The sequence below is a fragment of the Delphinapterus leucas genome, chromosome 5, assembly GCF_059928025.1.
Source record: "Delphinapterus leucas isolate spDelLeu-1000000601 "Yukka" chromosome 5, BTC_Dleu_Yukka2, whole genome shotgun sequence".
NCBI classification, from domain to species: Eukaryota; Metazoa; Chordata; class Mammalia; order Artiodactyla; family Monodontidae; genus Delphinapterus; species Delphinapterus leucas.
Window position 1 is genome coordinate 124,280,228 of NC_143133.1, and position 19,083 is coordinate 124,299,310.

A 19,083-nucleotide genomic window follows, 5' to 3' on the forward strand; every position below is an offset into this window, starting at 1 on the left:
CTAATCATGTACCTCTTAATATCAAGTATCCTGACAACTCGTAAATTCAGATGTGGAATCTTGACCTCTCTCCAGAACCCGAATGTCACAAATCCAACTGCCTACCTGACAAGCCCACTTCAGATGCCTAAGAGTCTCCTCAATCACAGCACGTCCGAGACTGAGCTGCTGGACTTTCCTGCGAAAGGCGCTCCCCCACTGCACCCAAGGCAGCATTCCTCATCCCAGTTAGGGTTGGCTCCATCCTTCCAGTTGCTCAGGTCAGATATCTTAGGGTCATCCCTGACTCCCGTCTCTCCCATTCCATTTGAAATCCATCAATAAATCCTCTCTGCTCTACCTTCAGAGTATATTTAGAATCTAACCACTTATTATTCACTCCCATAGCTACTAGCATGGTTTAAGCTTCCACCATATTTTGCCTTGGTTATCACAAGAGTATTCATGCTTCTACTACGACTCCCCTACAGCCTTAAAAACTTTTAAACATATAGATCAGATCATTTTACTCCTCTGCTCAATATGTTCCTTTAGATTCCCATCAGGTTCAGAATAAAAGCCAAACAGCCTATGGGCTTAACATGATAAAGCTCTTTCCCTATCCCACTCCGCACCTTCTGACCTTAGGTCCTTCACTTCGCATCATTAGCCACCACTACCCCCTCCCCCGCCGCCCACTTTCCTCAAAAACAACAGGCAAAATACTACTTCAGGGTCATTAAACAGGCTACTCCCAATGCCCCTCCCACCATATCCACATGGCTCCCTTTTTTAGCTCCTTCACGTCTTTGCTCAAGCATCATCTTCTTAATGTAGCGTTTTCCAACCATGCGCTTTAGAAACCATGCCCTTAGCCCGGCCCCAAACCCTGTATTTCCCTTCCTGTTTGCCCATCATATGTATTATCTGACATACTGCATTTTTAATTTATTTACTGTTTTTCTATCTAACATACAAAGCTCCGTGCTAGCTCAATGAATGTGTCCCAAAAATGTTAAAATGATTTGACTCTAGGATTCAAGAACAAATCAGAAAGGAGTTACAGGTGACTGAAGGTACTTGTGAAAATAATTATCTACAGAGAATGAAAAACTTAAATATTTGCTCTCACTGAACTTTTTATTGAAAATCAGAACCATGGGAGTTCCCTGGTGGTCCAGTACTTAGGACTTGGTGCTTTTACTGCCGTGGCCTGGGTTCACTCCCTGGTTGGGGAACTAAGATCCCACAGCGCATGGCCCAGCCGGAAAAAAAAAAAATCAGTTATCCAGAGTCTCTCTCTCTTTCTCACTCACACACGCGCACACACACACACACACACACGCACACGCACATCTCTCTACATCTCTTAAGTTAGGGAAAAATGATGAAGATGCAGTCAGGAAAAGGCAAAAAAGGGGGGAAAGTCATCAAAAATTTTCAGTTTAAATAACTTTTTCTCAAAAAAAGTCTTATACATGCAAATATAATGAATCTATTAAGTTGCTTACACTATAATCACCGTGTCTTTGCTGAATTTTTTCTCTTGAACTGTCCTGGAGCAATCTGGGGAAACAACATCTTCACTATCTGAAGACAAATCAATATACTGAATTCCTCTTTGATTCTTGAAATATGATATACTTGCTTTTCTTTCATTTTCTGGGGTTTCTGGAACACTAGAATCTTCTGAAAAGAGAAAAAGCAGAAAGGGATTTTGAATAACTTGAAAATAAAGCAAATTTGTTTTTGATAATTACAAATCATGTGCTAAAAATCTTTAGCTTCATTCACTGTTTCCATCCTAAAACCAAAAATTCCTCCCAAGTTTTAAAGAAAACATTAATAGTCAACCAGGGCTGGCATTAAATGATTTTCCAATTCACAGGTTACTTACTAGCAAGAACTTAGTGGACACTGCAAAACAGGTTTGTATTTTATATTTTAACCCTTTTCTCTCTGTGCTTTTGCTTCCTAGTACCCAGTTCTTGCCTAAGAGAACACGGACACTAGAGCCCAAACAACTTGAATTTCAATCCCATCTCTCAGCTAAGTTACTTAATCTAAGTCTCTGCATCCTCAGATGTAAAAGAGAGATGCCAATAATCACAGGGTTAATGTGCACATAAAATCAGAAGATATGTGTTAAGCACTTAGTTCAGTAATGGGCACACAGCCAGTATTCAACAAACATTGGCTCTTACACAAATGTTAGTGTTATGGACAAAATTATGTCCCCTCCAAAATTCCTATGTTGAAGTTTCAACCCCCAGTACCTCAGAATGTAATGTATCTGGAGATAGGTCCTTCATAGAGGTGACTAACTTAAAAAAGGCAGTTAGGTTAGTGACCTAATCCAAAAGGACTGATGTCCTTATAAGAGACACCAAGGATGTGTGTGCATGGAGGAAAGGTGATGTGAGCACACAGCGAGAAGGTGGCCACCTGCAGCCCAAGGAGAAAGGCCTTACAAGAAACTGAACCAGCCAACACTTTCATCTTGGACTTCTAACTTCTGGATATGGCAGAAGATAAACGTCTGCTGGTTAAGCCACCCAGTCTGTGGTATTTTGTTACGGCAGCCCTCACAAACTAATGAAGTTGGCATCACCCGTCTATGCAAAACAAATTAATACTCTATTGAGGTCTCCTCTCTTCAAAGGGCTGAGTTCTAAAATTATTCTCCATTATACATTTGAGGAGAGATCAGATTTAAGAAATTCATATTAAAGTAAAAGTAGTCAGTGTCTTGGTTTAGTGAATACCATCACCCCTCAGTATCTGTGAGGTTTGGTGGGACTGGTTCCAGGACTTCCCTGCCCCCCACACCAAAACTGGGGGATGCTCAAGTCCCCCCCCTAAAACTCTTGGCCTCGCCCCCCATTAACTGTCATGAAATGATAGCCATCATTATCATAAGGCTCCTGAGTCGTATTTGTAAATAACATTAACCAAGGCCTAGATAACCAATCGCCTGGAGTGAACTAAAAAATACTTTACTTCCTGCAATGAAGTCCTAGCAACATTACTGAAAAGCAAATCACAAAATTGTTCCAAAAGAACAATTTTATAAATGTTGAGTGTGCCCTGAGTGAAAAACTCTGCTCTGGAACAAATCACAGCTATGTTAACTGCCATATGTATGAAGACATTTACAAGTTCTGATAATTATGTAAAGTAATAAAATTATAGTCCAATTCCTGTAAAATAAGTATAAAGGTACTAAGGACACTGCTTTTACATAGTATTCCTGATATGTCACAAATCATACATAAAACTAAGAATTTAGATCTTTGCTGTATCAAAACTTTGACCTAAACTTAATGCATATCATTTTAACAGTTTAACAAAAGTGTCCTGCTTTCTTATACTTGAAAAGGGCTTTCGCCAAACGATTTGGATTGTCCACTTTTCTTTAAAAAGCTTCTTTACTCAAGGACTTCCCTGGTGGCACAGTGGTTAAGAATCTGCCTGCCAATGCAGGGGACACGGGTTCGATCCCTGGTCCAGGAAGATCCTACATGTCGTGGAGCAACTACATCTGTGCGCCACAACTACTGAGCCTGCACTCTAGAGCCCGCGAGCCACAACTACTGAAGCCCAGGCACCCTAGAGCCTGCGAGCCACAACTACTGAAGCCCAGGCACCCTAGAGCCCGCATGCCGCAACTACTGAGCCTGCATGCCTCAACTACTGAGCCCATGTGCTGCAACTACTGAAGCCCATGTGCCCTAGAGCCTGTGCTCTGCAACTAGAGAGGCCACTGCAACAAGAAGCCCACGCACCGCAGTGAAGAGTAGATCCCGCTCGCCGCAACTAGAGAAAGCCCACACACGGCAATGAAGACCCAATGCAGCCAAAAAAAAAAAAAAAAAAGCTTTTCAAACTGGCCATTTAAATGTATTACTGCATGGTGGGGGGTGTCTAAAAATTCTACTAATGAGTACTAGGAGAACTAGAGTTTCTTGAACTTTATATATTCATCTTATTAAAAACTACTGCTTCATCAAGAACATTCTTAAGTGAAACTAGTATTTAAAAATTTTAAGGATACAATGACAGTTTGGAATCTTGGCCTTGATTCATGCTAGGGCACTAGCAGTTTTACCTACCATTGTTTTTGCACCATCAGTGCAAATACCAACATAGTGAAAAAGGCAAGTGATGTCTTAATATTATTATGAAATAGTTTTGACCTTATGGACACCCTTTTGGGTCTTAGGGACCTCAAAGGTTCACAGACCACACTTTGAGGACTAAAGGGAAACAGTAAGAGCTTATATATATAAAATATCAATCTACCAATATAGTCAATAATCTGGAATTAGAACAGTGCTGAAATGCTTAGATTTGTTTGGACTATTTTTGGAAGTAAACAGCAGCAAAAATATCTAATAGCCAATGGTCAAAAAGATATTCCTGATGCAATGATGCTTTCTGACCCAAAGCAAACAAGGACTTTAAGCAGCACCACAAAGGAGACAGGAAGGAAGCAAAAAAGAAAAATATAGAAATGAAGGGAAGAAGAGTGACAAGTAGAAACAATTATAAAGACATGGGCTACTACATAATTCTGACTTTGCTGAATGCCTTCTGTATTGAAGCACTGTGCCAGGACATGGGGGGTACTGAAGGAAAAAAAAGGCCAGCCACAGTTGCACTTGCCCTAAAGAAACTAATAATAGGAGCCAAGTAGCCATGTACGTAAGTAGCAATGTTGTGAGTCGTAATTTGTGCCATGCGAGAGGAATAAACAAAACGCTAAAGGAACATGAGGGAAAACAGCTATCCTTTCAAATAAAAACAATAAAAAATCCTATGTTTTAGAGACAGTAGATGATATTTTCTCTACCAAAGGCAATCGGAACCTACATTATTACCATATGCAAGAAGATTCCAAGGTTCCAGGGGTTAATTCCAAATGAAATTCCCCATTAGTGGTATGCATGAGAAGACAATTTTTTTTTTTTTGCGGTATGCGGGCCTCTCCCGTTGCGGAGCACAGGCTCCGGATGCACAGCGGCCAGGGCTCACGGGCCCAGCCGCTTTGCGGCATGTGGGATCTTCCCAGACCGGGGCACGAACCCATGTCCCCTGCATCAGCAGGTGGACTCTCAACCACTGCACCACCAGGGAAGCCCGAGAAGACAATTTTATACCCTGAACGTTTCCAGTATACTTTTACCCATTCTCATATCTAAGTCTACCATGAAACAAAATGAGGATTTAAAACTGCTACTGATTCTACCTATCTAAGTGGTCCAAGATCAAGAACCACTCAAAAAACAAACAAAAAAATCACTACTGGGAGATTATGAAAGGTCATCTATAAATAAAGGTGATCTCCCAAAGCAGAAATGAAAACACTTAAACCTTTATATCTGGGACTTCCCTGGTGGCATAGTGGTTAAGACTCCACACTCCTAATGCAGGGGGCCCGGGTTCGATCCCTGCTCAAGGAACTAGATCCCACATGCATGCCACAACTAGAAGTTCACATTCCACAACTAAGGAGCCCGTGAGCCGCAACTAAGGAGTCTGCCTGCTGCAACTAAGGAGCTGGTGAAACACAACTAAGGAGACTACAAGCCGCAACTAAGAGACCCGGTGCAACCAAAGAAAGAAAGAAAGACACCTAGTTCTCAAAAAAAAACACACACAAAAACCTTTATATCCGTCCTGCAGACTTACATAAGTGTGCCATTTTTGATATTCTAATTGTATATTGCTCTACATGGTTCAATTCTCTAACACGGCAACTGATTTTCAAGGCAGTTCTTTTGAATACCTAGTAAAGCACATCATATATTTGCCTCTTTGAAAGGTTAATTACCAAAATAATAGATTATAAAATCTTGACTGTTTTAATTTGAATGCCATAGTAGATACGGAAAGACCTTTAGTATCTCAGGTAAGTCAAACTACCTCTGATGAAAGCTCTTGAAAAAGACAAAGTATACACTGAATACAAGACTGAAGGGTAGTTTCTAATACACTACTCTAACATAAAATGAGAAAGAAGAAACATTTCAGGTTTAGGCCAAAAGAAAAGATAAAGATAAAAAGAAAAAATGTAAAGGAAGGAAAGTCAGGCTATTAATGTCAAAGTGTTAAACCCGAAAGGTACTTTTTAATAACAGAATTTACATCTACAATAAAAATATAACTGGCATAGGTACAACTGCATTCTAATAATGAAATGCATAAACAATGCAGGATACATAAAGCAGAAAGTCAACAGAGACAAATACGAGGCTTTAACTCTCTTGTCTAAACTCTTAATAGAGAAGAGAGCACAAAAATAATTAAGATACAGAAAGGTGTTTTTCAAACATTTTTGATTGGAACCCACTGTAAGAGAACCATTGTAGATTATGACCCTAAACACATCGACTGCTAGACAGACATATATAACTGAAACAAAGGTCTCAGAGGCTTTATTGTAAGCGATACTTTGATAATTTTCTATTTATTCTACTCCATTAAAAAAAGTTATATGCATTTAGTTAGGATATAAGAAACTGACTTTATGACATGTTTGTGATCCAGTTTGAAAAAAATGATACAAATAATAAAACATTATTATTTGGCATATAATTAAATCTACAGTTAGATTATGTCTCTTTTCAAGTACACTTGAACTTTTACAGAAGTTGTGTAGTAGGCCAAAAAGAATATCTCAGTAAATTCATCAAAGAGATACTACAGACCACATTCTCCTGTCACAAAAAGTGAAAACTGGAAGTAAATGTTAGTAAGAACATTGAAGCAAAATTTCAGTCACTTGGAAATTCAAAAAAAAAAAAAAAAAAACAAAGAAACCACCTCTTTAACCTTTAAACTTTCTTCAACATTTTATTGAAGAAAAAACAACAAAAACATACCAAAATCTATAACACAGGCATATGCCTTTTTTTTACTGCACTTTGCAGATATTGTGCGTTTTACAAACTGAAGGTTGGTGGCAACCCTGTGTTGAGCAAGTTTACTGACACCATTTTGGTAGTAATTCTTGCAGCGTTTCAAACTTTTTCATTACTGTGATATTTGCTATGGTGATCTGTGGTCAATGATCTTTGATGTTACTACTGTAATTGTTTTGGGTGCCCAAACAGCGCCCATATAAGATGGCAAGCTTAACTGATAAATGTTATGTGTGTTTTGACTGCTCCACCAACCTGCCACTTCCTTCATCACTCTCCCTCTCTTCTAGCCTCCTTAGTCCTTTTTTAAAAAAAATTGATTTATTTGGCTGCGCTGGGTCTTGGTTGTGGCACGCAGGATCTTCCTTGTGGCATGCGGGATCTTCAGTTGCGGCATGCGGGATCTAGTTCCCTGACCAGGGATCAAACCCGGGTCCCCTGCATTGGGAGAGTGGAGTCTTAACCACTGGACCACCAGGGAAGTCCCCAGCATCCCTATTCCTTAAGACACAACAATAAATTAGGCCAATTAATAACCCTCCAATGGCCTCTAAGTATTCAAGTGAAAGGAAAAGTTGCACATCCCTCTCTCTCAAAAGCTAGAAATGATTAAGATTAGTAAGAAGGCATGTCGAAAGCCAAGACAGGCCAAAAGCTAGGCCTCTTGCACCAGTTAGGCAAGTTGTGAATGCAAAGGAAAAGTTGTTGAAGGAAATTAAAAGTTCTACTCCAGTGAAAACACAAATAAGAAGCCCAACAGCCTTTTGCTTATTATATGGAGAAAGTTTTAGTGGCCTGGATAAAAGATTAAACCAGCCACAGCATTCCCTTAAGCCAAAGCCTAATCCAGAGCAAGGTCCCAACTCTCCCATTCTATGAAGGCTGACAGAGGTGAGGAAGCTGCAGAAAAAAAGTTTGAAGCCAGCAGAGGTTGGTTCATAAGGTTGAAGAAGCTGTCTCCATAACATAAAAGTGCATGATGAAGCAGCAAGTGTTGATGTAGAGGCTGCAGCAAGATACCCAGAAGATCTAAGATAATTAATGAAGGTGGCTACACTAAAGAAGAGGTTTTCAATGTAAACCAAACAGCCTTCTAATGGAAGGAGATGCCATCTAGGACTTCCATAGCTAGAGAGGAGAAGTCAATGCCTGGCTTAAAGGACAAGTTGACTCTCCTGTTAAGGGCTAATGCAGCTGGTAACTTTAAGTTGAAGCCAATGCTAATTTACCATTCTGAAAATCCTAGGGCCCTTAAGAATTATGCTAAATCTGCTCTGCCTGTGCTCTATAAATGGAAAAAAGTCTGGATGACAGCACATCTGTTTATAACGCCAAATACTGAATATATTAAACCCACTGTTGAGACCTACTGCTCAGAAAGATTCCTTTCAAAATATGACTGCTCATTGACAATGCACCCGGTCACTTAAGAGCTCTGATAGAGATGTACAATGAGATTAATGTTTTCATGCCTGCTAACAGAACATCCATTCTGCAGCCCATGGATCAAGGACTTTTGGCTTAAAAGTCCTATTATTTAAGAAATATTTTCCAAAAGGCTACAGCTGCCATCAATAGCAATTTCTCTGATGGATCTGGGCAAAGTCAACTGAAAACCTTTTGGAAAGGAGTCACCATTCTAGATGCCATTAAGAACAGTTGTGATTCATGAGAAGAGGTCAAAATATCAACACAACAGGAGGCTGGAAGAAGTTGATTCCAACCCTCATGGATGACTTCAAGACTTCAGTGGAAGAATGAACTGCAGATATGGTAGGAACAACAGAGAACTAGAATTAGAAGTGGTGCCTTGGGACTTCCCTGGCAGTCCAGTGGTTAAGACTGAGCTTCTACTGCAGGGGGTTCGGGTTTGATCCCTGGTTGGGGAAATAATATCCCAATACTGCATGCAGAGCAGCCCCCCCAAAAAAAAGAGAGAAAGAAAGAAAAAAAAATTCAGGAAAAGTGGCCCCTGAAGATGTGACTGAATTGCTGCAATCTCATGATAGAACTTTAATGGAGAAGTTGCTTCTTATGGATGAACAAAGGAAGAAGTTTCTTGAGATGAAATCTACTCCTGGTGAAGATGCTGTGAAGACTGTTTACATAACAACAAAGGATTTAGAATACTATATGAACTTAGTTGATAAAGCAGTGACAGGGTTTGGAAGGACTGACTCCAATTTTGAAAGAAATTCTGCTGTAGGTAAAATGTTATCAAACAGCACTGCACGCTATACAGAAATCATTTGTGAAAGAATCAACTGATGCGGCAAACGTCACTGTGGTCCTATTTTAAGAAGCTGCCATGGCCACCCCAGGCCTCAGCAACCACCACCCTGAGCAGTCAGCAGCCCTTAACATCGAGGCAAGACCCTCCCCCAGCAAAGACATTACAACTCACCAAAGGCTCAGATGATGGTTAAAAATTTTTAGCAATGAAGTGCTTCTTAATTAAGGTACGTACATTGTTTAAGACAATGCTACTGCACACTTAAAAGACTATAGTATAGTATAAATATAACTTTTATAGGCACTGGTAAACCGAAAAATTCATGTGACTTGCTTTACTGCGATACTTTATTGTGGTGGTCTGGAACCAAACCCGCAGTATCTCTGAGGTATGCCTATAATGATGACATTTCAAATATAAGAAAAAGGATGCGTCAATAAATGGTTCTGGGATAAGTGACTAGTAAATGATAAATAATAAACAAAGGAGAAAACGGTATCACCTTTTCTTTAGCCCTTATAACAAACTCCAGATGAAAGTTAAGGTTTAAAAAAATTAAAAACAACAACTCATATCCATCAGTTTGGCTACAAAAAAACACCCCAAAAAACAAAACAAAAAAAACAGAAAATTAACAAGTGTTGGCAAGGATATGGAGAGAAACTGGACCCCTTGTGCACTGTTAGTGGGAATGTAAAATGGTGCAGCTACTGTGGAAAATATATGGTGGTTTCCTGTATGACCTAGCAATTCCATTTCTGGATGTATACCCAAAAGAACTGAAAGTGGGGTCTGGAAGAGATATTTGTATACTCATTTTCACAGCAGCATTATTCACAATAGCCCCAAAGTGAAAGCAACCCAAGTGTCATCCACAAATGAATAATAAAATGTAGGTATATATACAATGAAATATTCTTCAGCCTTAAAAAGTGAGGAAATTCTGATACACGTTACAATGTGGATGAATCTTGAAGACATTAGGGAAAATGAAATAAGGCAGTAACAAAAGACAAATCCTGTATGATTCCACTTTTATAATGTACCTAGAGTAGTCAAGTACATAGAGACAGAAGATATAAGGGTGATTGCTGGGGGTAAGAAGGAATTGTTTAAGGGGTAAAGAGTTTCAGTTTTGTTTAAGATGAATTGTTAATTGTTTAAGATGAAAGGAGTTCCAAAGATTGGGTGTACAACAATGTGAATGTACTTAACCCTCTTTGACCTGTACACTTAAAACTAGTTATTGCATATTTTACGTATGTACATTTTACTACAATTAAGAAGAAAATTAACACAGATGTGACAGAAGAAAATATGGACGAATATATTTATAATGTGGTGGTAGGGAATGGCTTTCTTTTACCAAATCTTTTACCAGGTCAGATCAGGACCTAAAACCTGTAAGCCTTGAAAAAGATGAACAAACTGACCATATAAAAATGTAAAACTTCTCTGTCACAAACAACAAACAGAATTAAAAGAATAAAATTTAAAAACTTATAAATCATTTATTAGAAAATGAGAAAAAGGAACACAGAAAAAGTTCAAACTGCTAATAACATTTATGAAAACATACTTAACCTTAAAAATAAAGAATAAAAATAATGCAATTTAATTGCTTATTAACCCTTTAAAAATTAAAAATGTTTGCAATATTTTAGCCTGGTATGAAAAAGCACACATCTGAAAACCAAGCTGTAGTGGTGCAAATTGGTAAAACTTCTGTGTAGGGTGATTTGGCAATTACTAAAATATTACTCATATTCCCTCTAATTTGACAATTCCATTTCCCAGAATTCTTCCACAGATTGTACAGAGGCAAAAATATCTATTCAAAAGGATGGTCACTACAGCATTCTTTTAACAACAAAAAGAAGAAGAAATAAACCAAAACAACCGATGTCTATAAACAGGAAACTACATGAATTATAATACATCTGTGTATAATAAGATACACTGTGGTCACTAAAAAAAATTGAAGTACAGCATATTTTATATGAACTGACATGGAGAGTATAAAAAATCTACTTTTTAGTTAATAGTGAGTTGCATTACAATATGTATGTACATAATACTATTTTATCTAAAAAAAAAAGCTAGACTATATACAGGCAGGAAAAAAATACAAAAGAATACCAACACTAAACGAGGATTACAGAAGAGTCTCTCTTCATTACATACTGTTGTAATTTTTTTATATAACATTTTATTTTGAAGAAAATAGCCAAGCATGGAAAGTAAAAAGGTAGAGAAGGAAAACACAAAAAATGTACATTTAAAATGTACTTAAGACATTTAGACTCACTGTACTTTCTATTAGAACAACTGAGCACTAACCCTTTTACCAATTACTGCTTTTCAACTAACAATAATAGACATTAAGAAACCAAAATTTCTATCCAAAGATATAATGATGATTCACATCTTGGCCACACACACTTAAAAAGGACTAAGGAATACCTGATGGTTACAGATCATAAGGCTAAAATGGTATATTCAGCTTCATTCAAAGGATCTTATCCATTTTACTGCTTGCAAGGACTTCAGAGAACATCTAGACAAAGGAAGTGAAATCCAAAAATGATAATGTCTTAATCAAGATCATACCATCCATAAGTGGCAGAGCATTGCTCTCTGGAAATCTTTTTTGATAACAGGTATAATTAAAATTTTTTTCTCTCACTTATTAACAATGGTTACTTTCTACATGACAACCACATCTAAAGAGCAACCACTTTAGAAGACTGAATATATTTTATCAAGAAATTCTTCAAGCATATACTGAAACTTTCCTCCAACCCAACCTCATAATAACCTATGAACCCATCTATTTTTCTCTTTCACTCCCCCTCCCCTGGATAAAATGTGTCTTTATTCGAAGTTAAATAGTCCAGCTGTGTGCGCACTCCCATCCCCTTGATGCCTGTCTTCAGATACCTCCCCTCCCTCATCCTTTTCCTCTCCCCTAGCTTCTTCCCCTTGGATGCTCAATTTTCAACATTCCTCAAACATCTTTTCTTGACATTGCTTCCCCATCCAGCTGTTTCTCTCCTTCCCGTCTTGGAAGAGTAGTCTTCACTTCCTCAGCTTTCTACCGAAACTGCTAAAGGTCAACAGGAACTTTAATTTCCAAGGAAAGTGGTCTCTGATCAGATCCAACTTGACCTCTCTGCAACATTTGATACTGTTCACTATACACCACCCTGGAAACTCTCCTATCTTTAACTTCCAGGGCATTATCATTTTCTATGACTGTTCTAGTCATCCTTTATATCTTTCATTGGTTTCCCTTCCTCTGTCCATCATTAAATATTGATGCTTCTTACCATATACCTTGCTTAGGACATTTTTTGGTAACTACCACAAGGATGACTCCAAAGTTGATTTCTCAGATTCCCACCATTTCCGAGCTCCAAACTCCAATGTCCAACCCTCTACTAGACCTTGCTACTGAAATATAAGAGGTAACTCAAATTCAACATGCTTTGGTGTCTTCCTCCTAATCCTACTGCCTAATTCAGTTGACAGTGCCCATCATTCAGCTGTCCAAGCAAGGAACATGTGAGTTACCTTTAAATCCTCCACATTTAACTGATCATCAAATACCATCAAATAAATACCATACAAAACTTCCCTAAACTGCCTCCTTTGTCATCCCCACTGTCATTTCCCTACGTTTAGGCTTCAGTTATGGCAACATCTTCATTAATGTTTTTCCCATACTGAAATGCTCTATATTGTGTACCAAATAAAGTCCATCCTCCCTGGCACAGCATATATAGGCCCCTCCCAACCCAGCAGTTTTTGTTTCTAAATCTTTTCAGCTTCATCTATATTGCCCTACACCTCTTCTTCCCTAGATAACCTCACCTATTCCATTTACATACTACACTCAAAGGCAACATATATTTCCATCCCTAGTTCACTGAATAGGCAATGAGTCATTGCTTAGGGTCCACTCAAAGTCATCTCCCTATGACTTTTCCTGATCCTCTACAGAAAGAAGGGATAATTTAATCACTGTGAATCAGACTGTGGTTCTACGCTGCTTAATACCTTCCCTTATTATGAGTTACCACATTGTGCTATTTTAGCTATATATATTTACATGTCCTTTCTTCTTGGTATCCCTTGAGGATTATGCTTAGCTCAACTTTTTGTTCTTTACGAGTAAAACATAGTAGGTTCTCTCCTCTCACACTCATTTGTCATTGCTTTATTCTCTCCAAACCTGCTATGCTCCCAGAAAAGTCAAATAAAAGAAGAGAAATAAAGTGTAAGTAATAACCATTGATAATTCTGGGCACTGTGAGAGTAAAATAAACCTAGGCAGGGGGAGGTGACCACAGGTTAAGTGTATGCCCTCATATCCAAAGGTTGGATTAAGGGAGCCTGGCCTATATCAAAAGTAGTTTCAAGTATCCATGACTAAAGAATGACTGATGGCTACGGCACTGTTTCAAGATCATAAAGAGGAGGAGGAATATTTTTAAAATGTGTACAAAGGACTAATACCACCTAATCATCATCCAAAACTCCTTTCAACACATATTTACTGAGGGCCTACTACACACCAGTCAGTCACTGTTCTGAGCAATGGGGATGGACAGACGAACAAGGTCTTTGCTCTTACAGATCTTATATTCTAATAAGGGAGACACGTATACATAATGCAGTGTATATAGAAAAACACAGTACAGTTAAAGGGGGGAGGGGGGTGGTTGCTACTTCAGAGAGAGTGGTCAAGAAAAGACCTTCTAAAAAAGGGTAACACTTCACTAGGCCCTAATGGAACAAAGCAGAGTCACAAGCAGATATCAACAGAAAGCATCCTGGAGGCAGACGGAAGAGCAAATGGGAAGAAGGAACGACTGAATGGGGTTTGGCATATTCAAGGAACAGTGTATCTGTGGCACAGTAACTGAAGGAGAGGGGTAGGAAATTAAATCTTAACTCATATTATGTAAAGTAATAGGATTAACTGAAAAAGAGTGATTACAGGTAATTTTAACCATATACAATTTCTGTCCTATAAGCTGACTTAGACCCTAAAACTATTTTAAATAAACAAATATAGCATCATCCCACAAAATAACAGAATAAGTTACTAGTTGATGATAAAGAAAGTAAGGTCAATATTCATATCCCACTGACAATTTCCCAATGTCCATATCCAGTCTGATCTTAAATCCAACTTCAGTGTCTTGACCTCCGCACAGGCCCAATGCACAATTCTGCATCTCCCTCCCCCATGCTAAGTTAAGCTTCGTTTGGTCTACTGCTAAATTGAGGGCAAAATCATTGATTCTCATTTGAATATTTAAAGGCATGCCCAACGTCTTACAGTGGGTACTTCATACCTATTCTAAAGTTTACAGAGTGCTTTTATTTTAGAGGTGAAAAAATTGTGGATCTCAGATAATCTCAGAACTACCTTTTTTTCTCTCAATCACTTAGACTAAAATTCTTAACATGCATTTTTATCTCACTCCTACACAACGACCTAATTGTAAAATCTTGCCCTTTCTTAGTGTGATCTCTCATACCTCGTTCTACTCTATCTGTACTGCCATCATTAAGTTTGGACTATGAGAGCTTCCTAAATGATTTCTCTCTCTTTAAACTCTACCCTTTAACAATACATAGTACTAATGACTGCTAGGCTGATTGTTTTTACAAAACAAGATTCTTTCATCATTTTGCCCTTCTATTCTTGCATGGATCTACAATGTAAAGTCTCAACTTTGCCTTAGTTTTCAAGATTCTCAAAAATCCACAGGATCAATTAAAATAATCTTTTCCAAAAGCAAAGCTCTCTATTCCTAGTAGGATGAACCCTCACCATTCCTGAAAAAAACCTGACTTCCATATTTCCAAGTGTCATCAAGACTGACCATATGATTTCTAAAGACAATCTCAATTTTAAGAGTAATTTACGTATGAAAAGTCCCAATAAAGAAAGATGGAGTGAAGTCTCCTTAGGAAAAAAAGAGGAAAGCAGAAAAACACCTTCTGATTCGAAAAAGGATTTAAAATTTTCACATTACTAATATTGATAAATAACTAAAACATTTCATTGAATTCCAGTTTACAGAGTGCTTTTATTTTAGAGGTGAAAAAATTGTGGATCTCAGATAATCTAAGTGACTTGTCCAATGTCCCATTTAACTAAAACGAAGAAGCAGAGGCTTCCAAGGACTCAAAATCCCATGCCTACACCCTGGCCTTCCCTGCCCTCTCTAACTACATAAGAAACAGATTAAAATATTTACTGTTAAAATATTAAAGTACCTGGAGGTTTAGATATTAACCACAGCACGTTATGCAAACCAAATATCTGTTCAAAGAATGCACACAGGGATGTCACTCCAGTGCTTAAATCCTCCAGTGGTTTGAAATCAGGTAAGCTCAGAACTCTTCAGATAAACAAAGCCTTTCAAAATTTGACTTCTAATTACACCAAAGTATTTTAAAATATTACTCTAATGATAACTTGTAGGGACTCTGCCCTCACTGCTACATTTAAGTAGAAGAGTAGCAAACAAAATGGGGATATCAAAGATGAAGACATATATTACCAATTTTGAAATTTAAAAGCTGCTTGTGAAATACTGAGTTTTGCACTAAAAAAAGGTATTACTGAATTAAACATTAAAATATAACTTGGAATTAGACTGCTTGGATTTGAGCTCTGGTTCTATGAACTTGCTAACAATTTAACCTCCCTGGGGCTCATTTCTGCAAAATGTGGATAATAATATCTTATAAGCTTGTTGTACAAATTAAATGAGAGGATGTGAAGCACTCACCGCTATGCCTAAAACACGGTAAAAGATCATATATATTCTAATCACTAACTGTTCGAAGAACATAGATTAAGATGGGAATGCTAATTTCTGGCTCCTTCTCAAATCCTACTGTTCCGTAACAATTAGCTGAAGAGGTTAAAAATGGTTCATTCACAATGAAGAATACCAATTATTCATTTGCACTTTGGAGAGCTCCAGGAAGTCAGGTGGTTGGCAAAATTTGTACATCATCTGCTCTTCATTTGCTCACAGAGGCTGTGTGCAGGCACCCTGAATAAAGCCTAACTCACAGCAGATGATCAGTATTTTTTGGAGAAATACTGGAATGAATGTAAACGTCTGGCAATAACATCCTCAAAGTCTATCATAGGACTGACTCACCTAGTTCTTCCTCCCTTAGGCACCACTCTGACCTAAATTCTGATTTTAGCTTCCATCATTGGGCCATAATCTAAGAACTCCCATAAAAGCGGAACAACTATGGAAGGATAATCAGTTGGAGGTACATGGTGCCTTTGGCAGTCCCAAAGCTATATGTAAAAGGGCATGGTGAAGGACAATGCATCAGTATGTATGACATCAAGCACAAACATTAGAAGCTCTTCTGCCTTTCTTCTTAAAAAGCAAAAAAGAAACCCCAAAAAAACAAACAAACGAAAAAACCTCTCTATCTCTTGATGCTGAATCAATTTGCAACACTGTAACTCACCTGTTTTTTCAGTTATATCTGAATCAGGGGTGCCTGCCCTGCTAACTTCCCCTTCAGCATTCTCCTCTTCAGCACTAAGAGAAATTGGTGAAGAAGGGCCAGGCAGGGAGGGTTGAGGGGTTGCTTCGGGCGCTTCCTCAATCTTATTCCTTTTCTCAAAGCGAAAACGGTCCAGGTTGAAAAGATTCATATTGGTAGAAACCACCACCTCGTGGGGATGGGAGCTTTAAATGAACTATCTGCAGGGAGAAAATAAAAAGAGAAAAAAAGAGGCCATGAAATCAATATAAAATACAAAGCCACAGCAGTTCATTCCGAAGGCAATTAAGAGCCCGCAAACATGCCAGTGGCTCAGGATGACTATCATGGCAGCGCCTCATTGTTAGGCCACAACAATCAGGTGGACAGCGGTATCCTTTTAAAATTTTCCATTGCTCTTTTCACTCCCCTTCGTTTCCCACCTCCCCCCACCCCGCCCCTCCTTCCTCGAACCACACGCTGACCCTCGTGCAACCTCCTCTTACCCCAGCACGCGCAGGCACGTTCCCCACGCTAACCCCCTGCGGGCGGCGCGCCCGCCCACAGTGAGAGGCTCCCTGCACTACGATGCTCCCTGCCTCGAAAAAGGACGTGCCAGGGCCCGTGCCTCGACACTGCGGGGACACAAAGGGGCCAAAGGAGGGGAGCGGCGGAGGCCGTGCTGGCGGGCACCCGCCCGGAAGTTGACGCGGCGCGATCCCAGCTGAGAGGAAGCTGATAGGATCAAGAAAACACAGGGAAGGTTCAGAAGTGGGGAGTGTGCTGCGGCACCTCTTTTAACGGTCGCTCGCTCGGTGTCACTCTTCCCTTGGTACTTACGGTATTGCAGCCTCGGTGCCCTGTAACAAAGGTTGAAAAGCGAAAATAATTCCTGGCGTGGAGCGACGGTAGCCGGGCCGGGACCTTCTAAAACGGAACGGAGAAGCCTAATGAGCGCGTAGTGATGACGCAACACGCAGCCTAGGCTTTTCTCTTCCCCAGCGACTTGTAAGTGGAAAATGTCTAGGCGCGCTCTGTTGTCATGGTAGCCAATACCCGCCTCTTTGCCCTGGGAGCTTGCTTGCGGCCTGTTTCTTCAGGTTAGCCAGAAAGTTGTTAAATAGAACAATAATAAATAGCACAATGACAACATATAGCCTAATAAGAATATTTAATATAATATTTGATATATTATAATCTATAATATTTACATAATATGTCGACACTATAACACCATTGTTCTAAAGCCTTTACGTATAATCTCAAGAAGGCTGTTTTTATAAAATAAGGAAACTGAGGCCTGCAGATGTTAAGTAGTTAATTTAGTAAAGAGGAAAACCCAGGTATGTTGAGCTTCAAAGCGTATGAACTGCCTCCGCACTGTTGGCTGGATTGTTCCTAGAGTGGAATATGACAATTCCGATATCTTAATGGAAATATTACGTTAAGAATATTTCCTCCCTTTGTTCTAACATTAAACAGGCAATTTTCTGAGTCGTAATTTGATCCACTGGTTGGCATTTACCTTGAAGAAGAATTACTACAAGTCATTATTCTGCCAAATACATTGGTCACTGTAAACTCAAATTAGCACTCTGTTTATAAATCAGTGTTTTGAATTGCAGAACACGAACCCACAATTTTATCACATGTGGGCACGCTTATAAAATTAAATGTATAGGCCCATAAAATTCAGGATCAACGACTGAACAATTGGGATTTCCATTGTACCTATCTTTAATATCCCATGAAATGCCCTAGATTTATGCATGCATGTTAAATTATGTGATCAAAGGTTACATCAACTTATAAATAGTAAAGTATTTTTGGTGTTGAAAAATATTTGCTTTAAGATCTACTCCCTTAGCCACTTTCAAATATGCAATGCAGTATGATTAACTGTATTCACCATGCTGTACGTGTAATAGAAAAAAAGGAATATTTGCTTTATATTCAGAAATATCTAGCATTGAAAATGGATTCCATTAGCTGAATGACTTTGAGCAAATTGTATATAACATCGCTAAGTCTCACTTTCCCCATCTTTTAATTGTGGTTGATGATACTGTTGACCTCTTAGGGCAATTTTCTGCAGCAGTCCTAACTCCTTGACATTTTGTAGAGCTGGGACAAGAGTGGAAATGGAGACCCACATACCATATATCTAAATATTGAAACATTATAAATACAAGAGCTAACAAAATGTAAAATTATAATATGTTCGTTCTATCATCCTATTTTGAAAATGACCTGGAAAGCAAGGCTGAATTTAGAATTCCTAGGTGTCAGAATGTGGGAGATTCAAAGAGCATTGGTTGGCACATGTATCCTGCCTTCCCTGTGTCACCTCCTCCCACTTAGTTTGATACCATTGGAGGCCTTGTGTTCATGCATATGGACACCCACCTC

At 38.8% G+C, this 19,083-nt stretch overlaps 1 protein-coding gene across 3 annotated transcripts in view; it reads right to left on the reverse strand.

Moving 5' to 3' along the window:
- The window catches only part of SMARCAD1 (SNF2 related chromatin remodeling ATPase with DExD box 1), a 69,819-nt gene extending 52,199 nt beyond the window's left edge, over positions 1–17,620 (reverse strand). Inside the window, exons 1-3 of one of the 3 annotated variants that reach the window (XM_022582345.3) lie at positions 17,515–17,620; positions 16,657–16,895; positions 1,491–1,668 (exon numbers count right to left, since the gene is read on the reverse strand). In XM_022582345.3, coding sequence (XP_022438053.1) covers positions 1,491–1,668; positions 16,657–16,846 — 368 coding nt within the window. In that variant the 5' untranslated portion in view covers positions 16,847–16,895; positions 17,515–17,620. Of the gene's footprint in view, positions 1–1,490; positions 1,669–16,656; positions 16,896–17,180; positions 17,460–17,514 lie in introns of those variants that run through there. The other 2 variants (XM_022582347.3, XM_022582346.3) reach the window with 2 other exon arrangements.
- Positions 17,621–19,083: the final 1,463 nt, after the last annotated feature.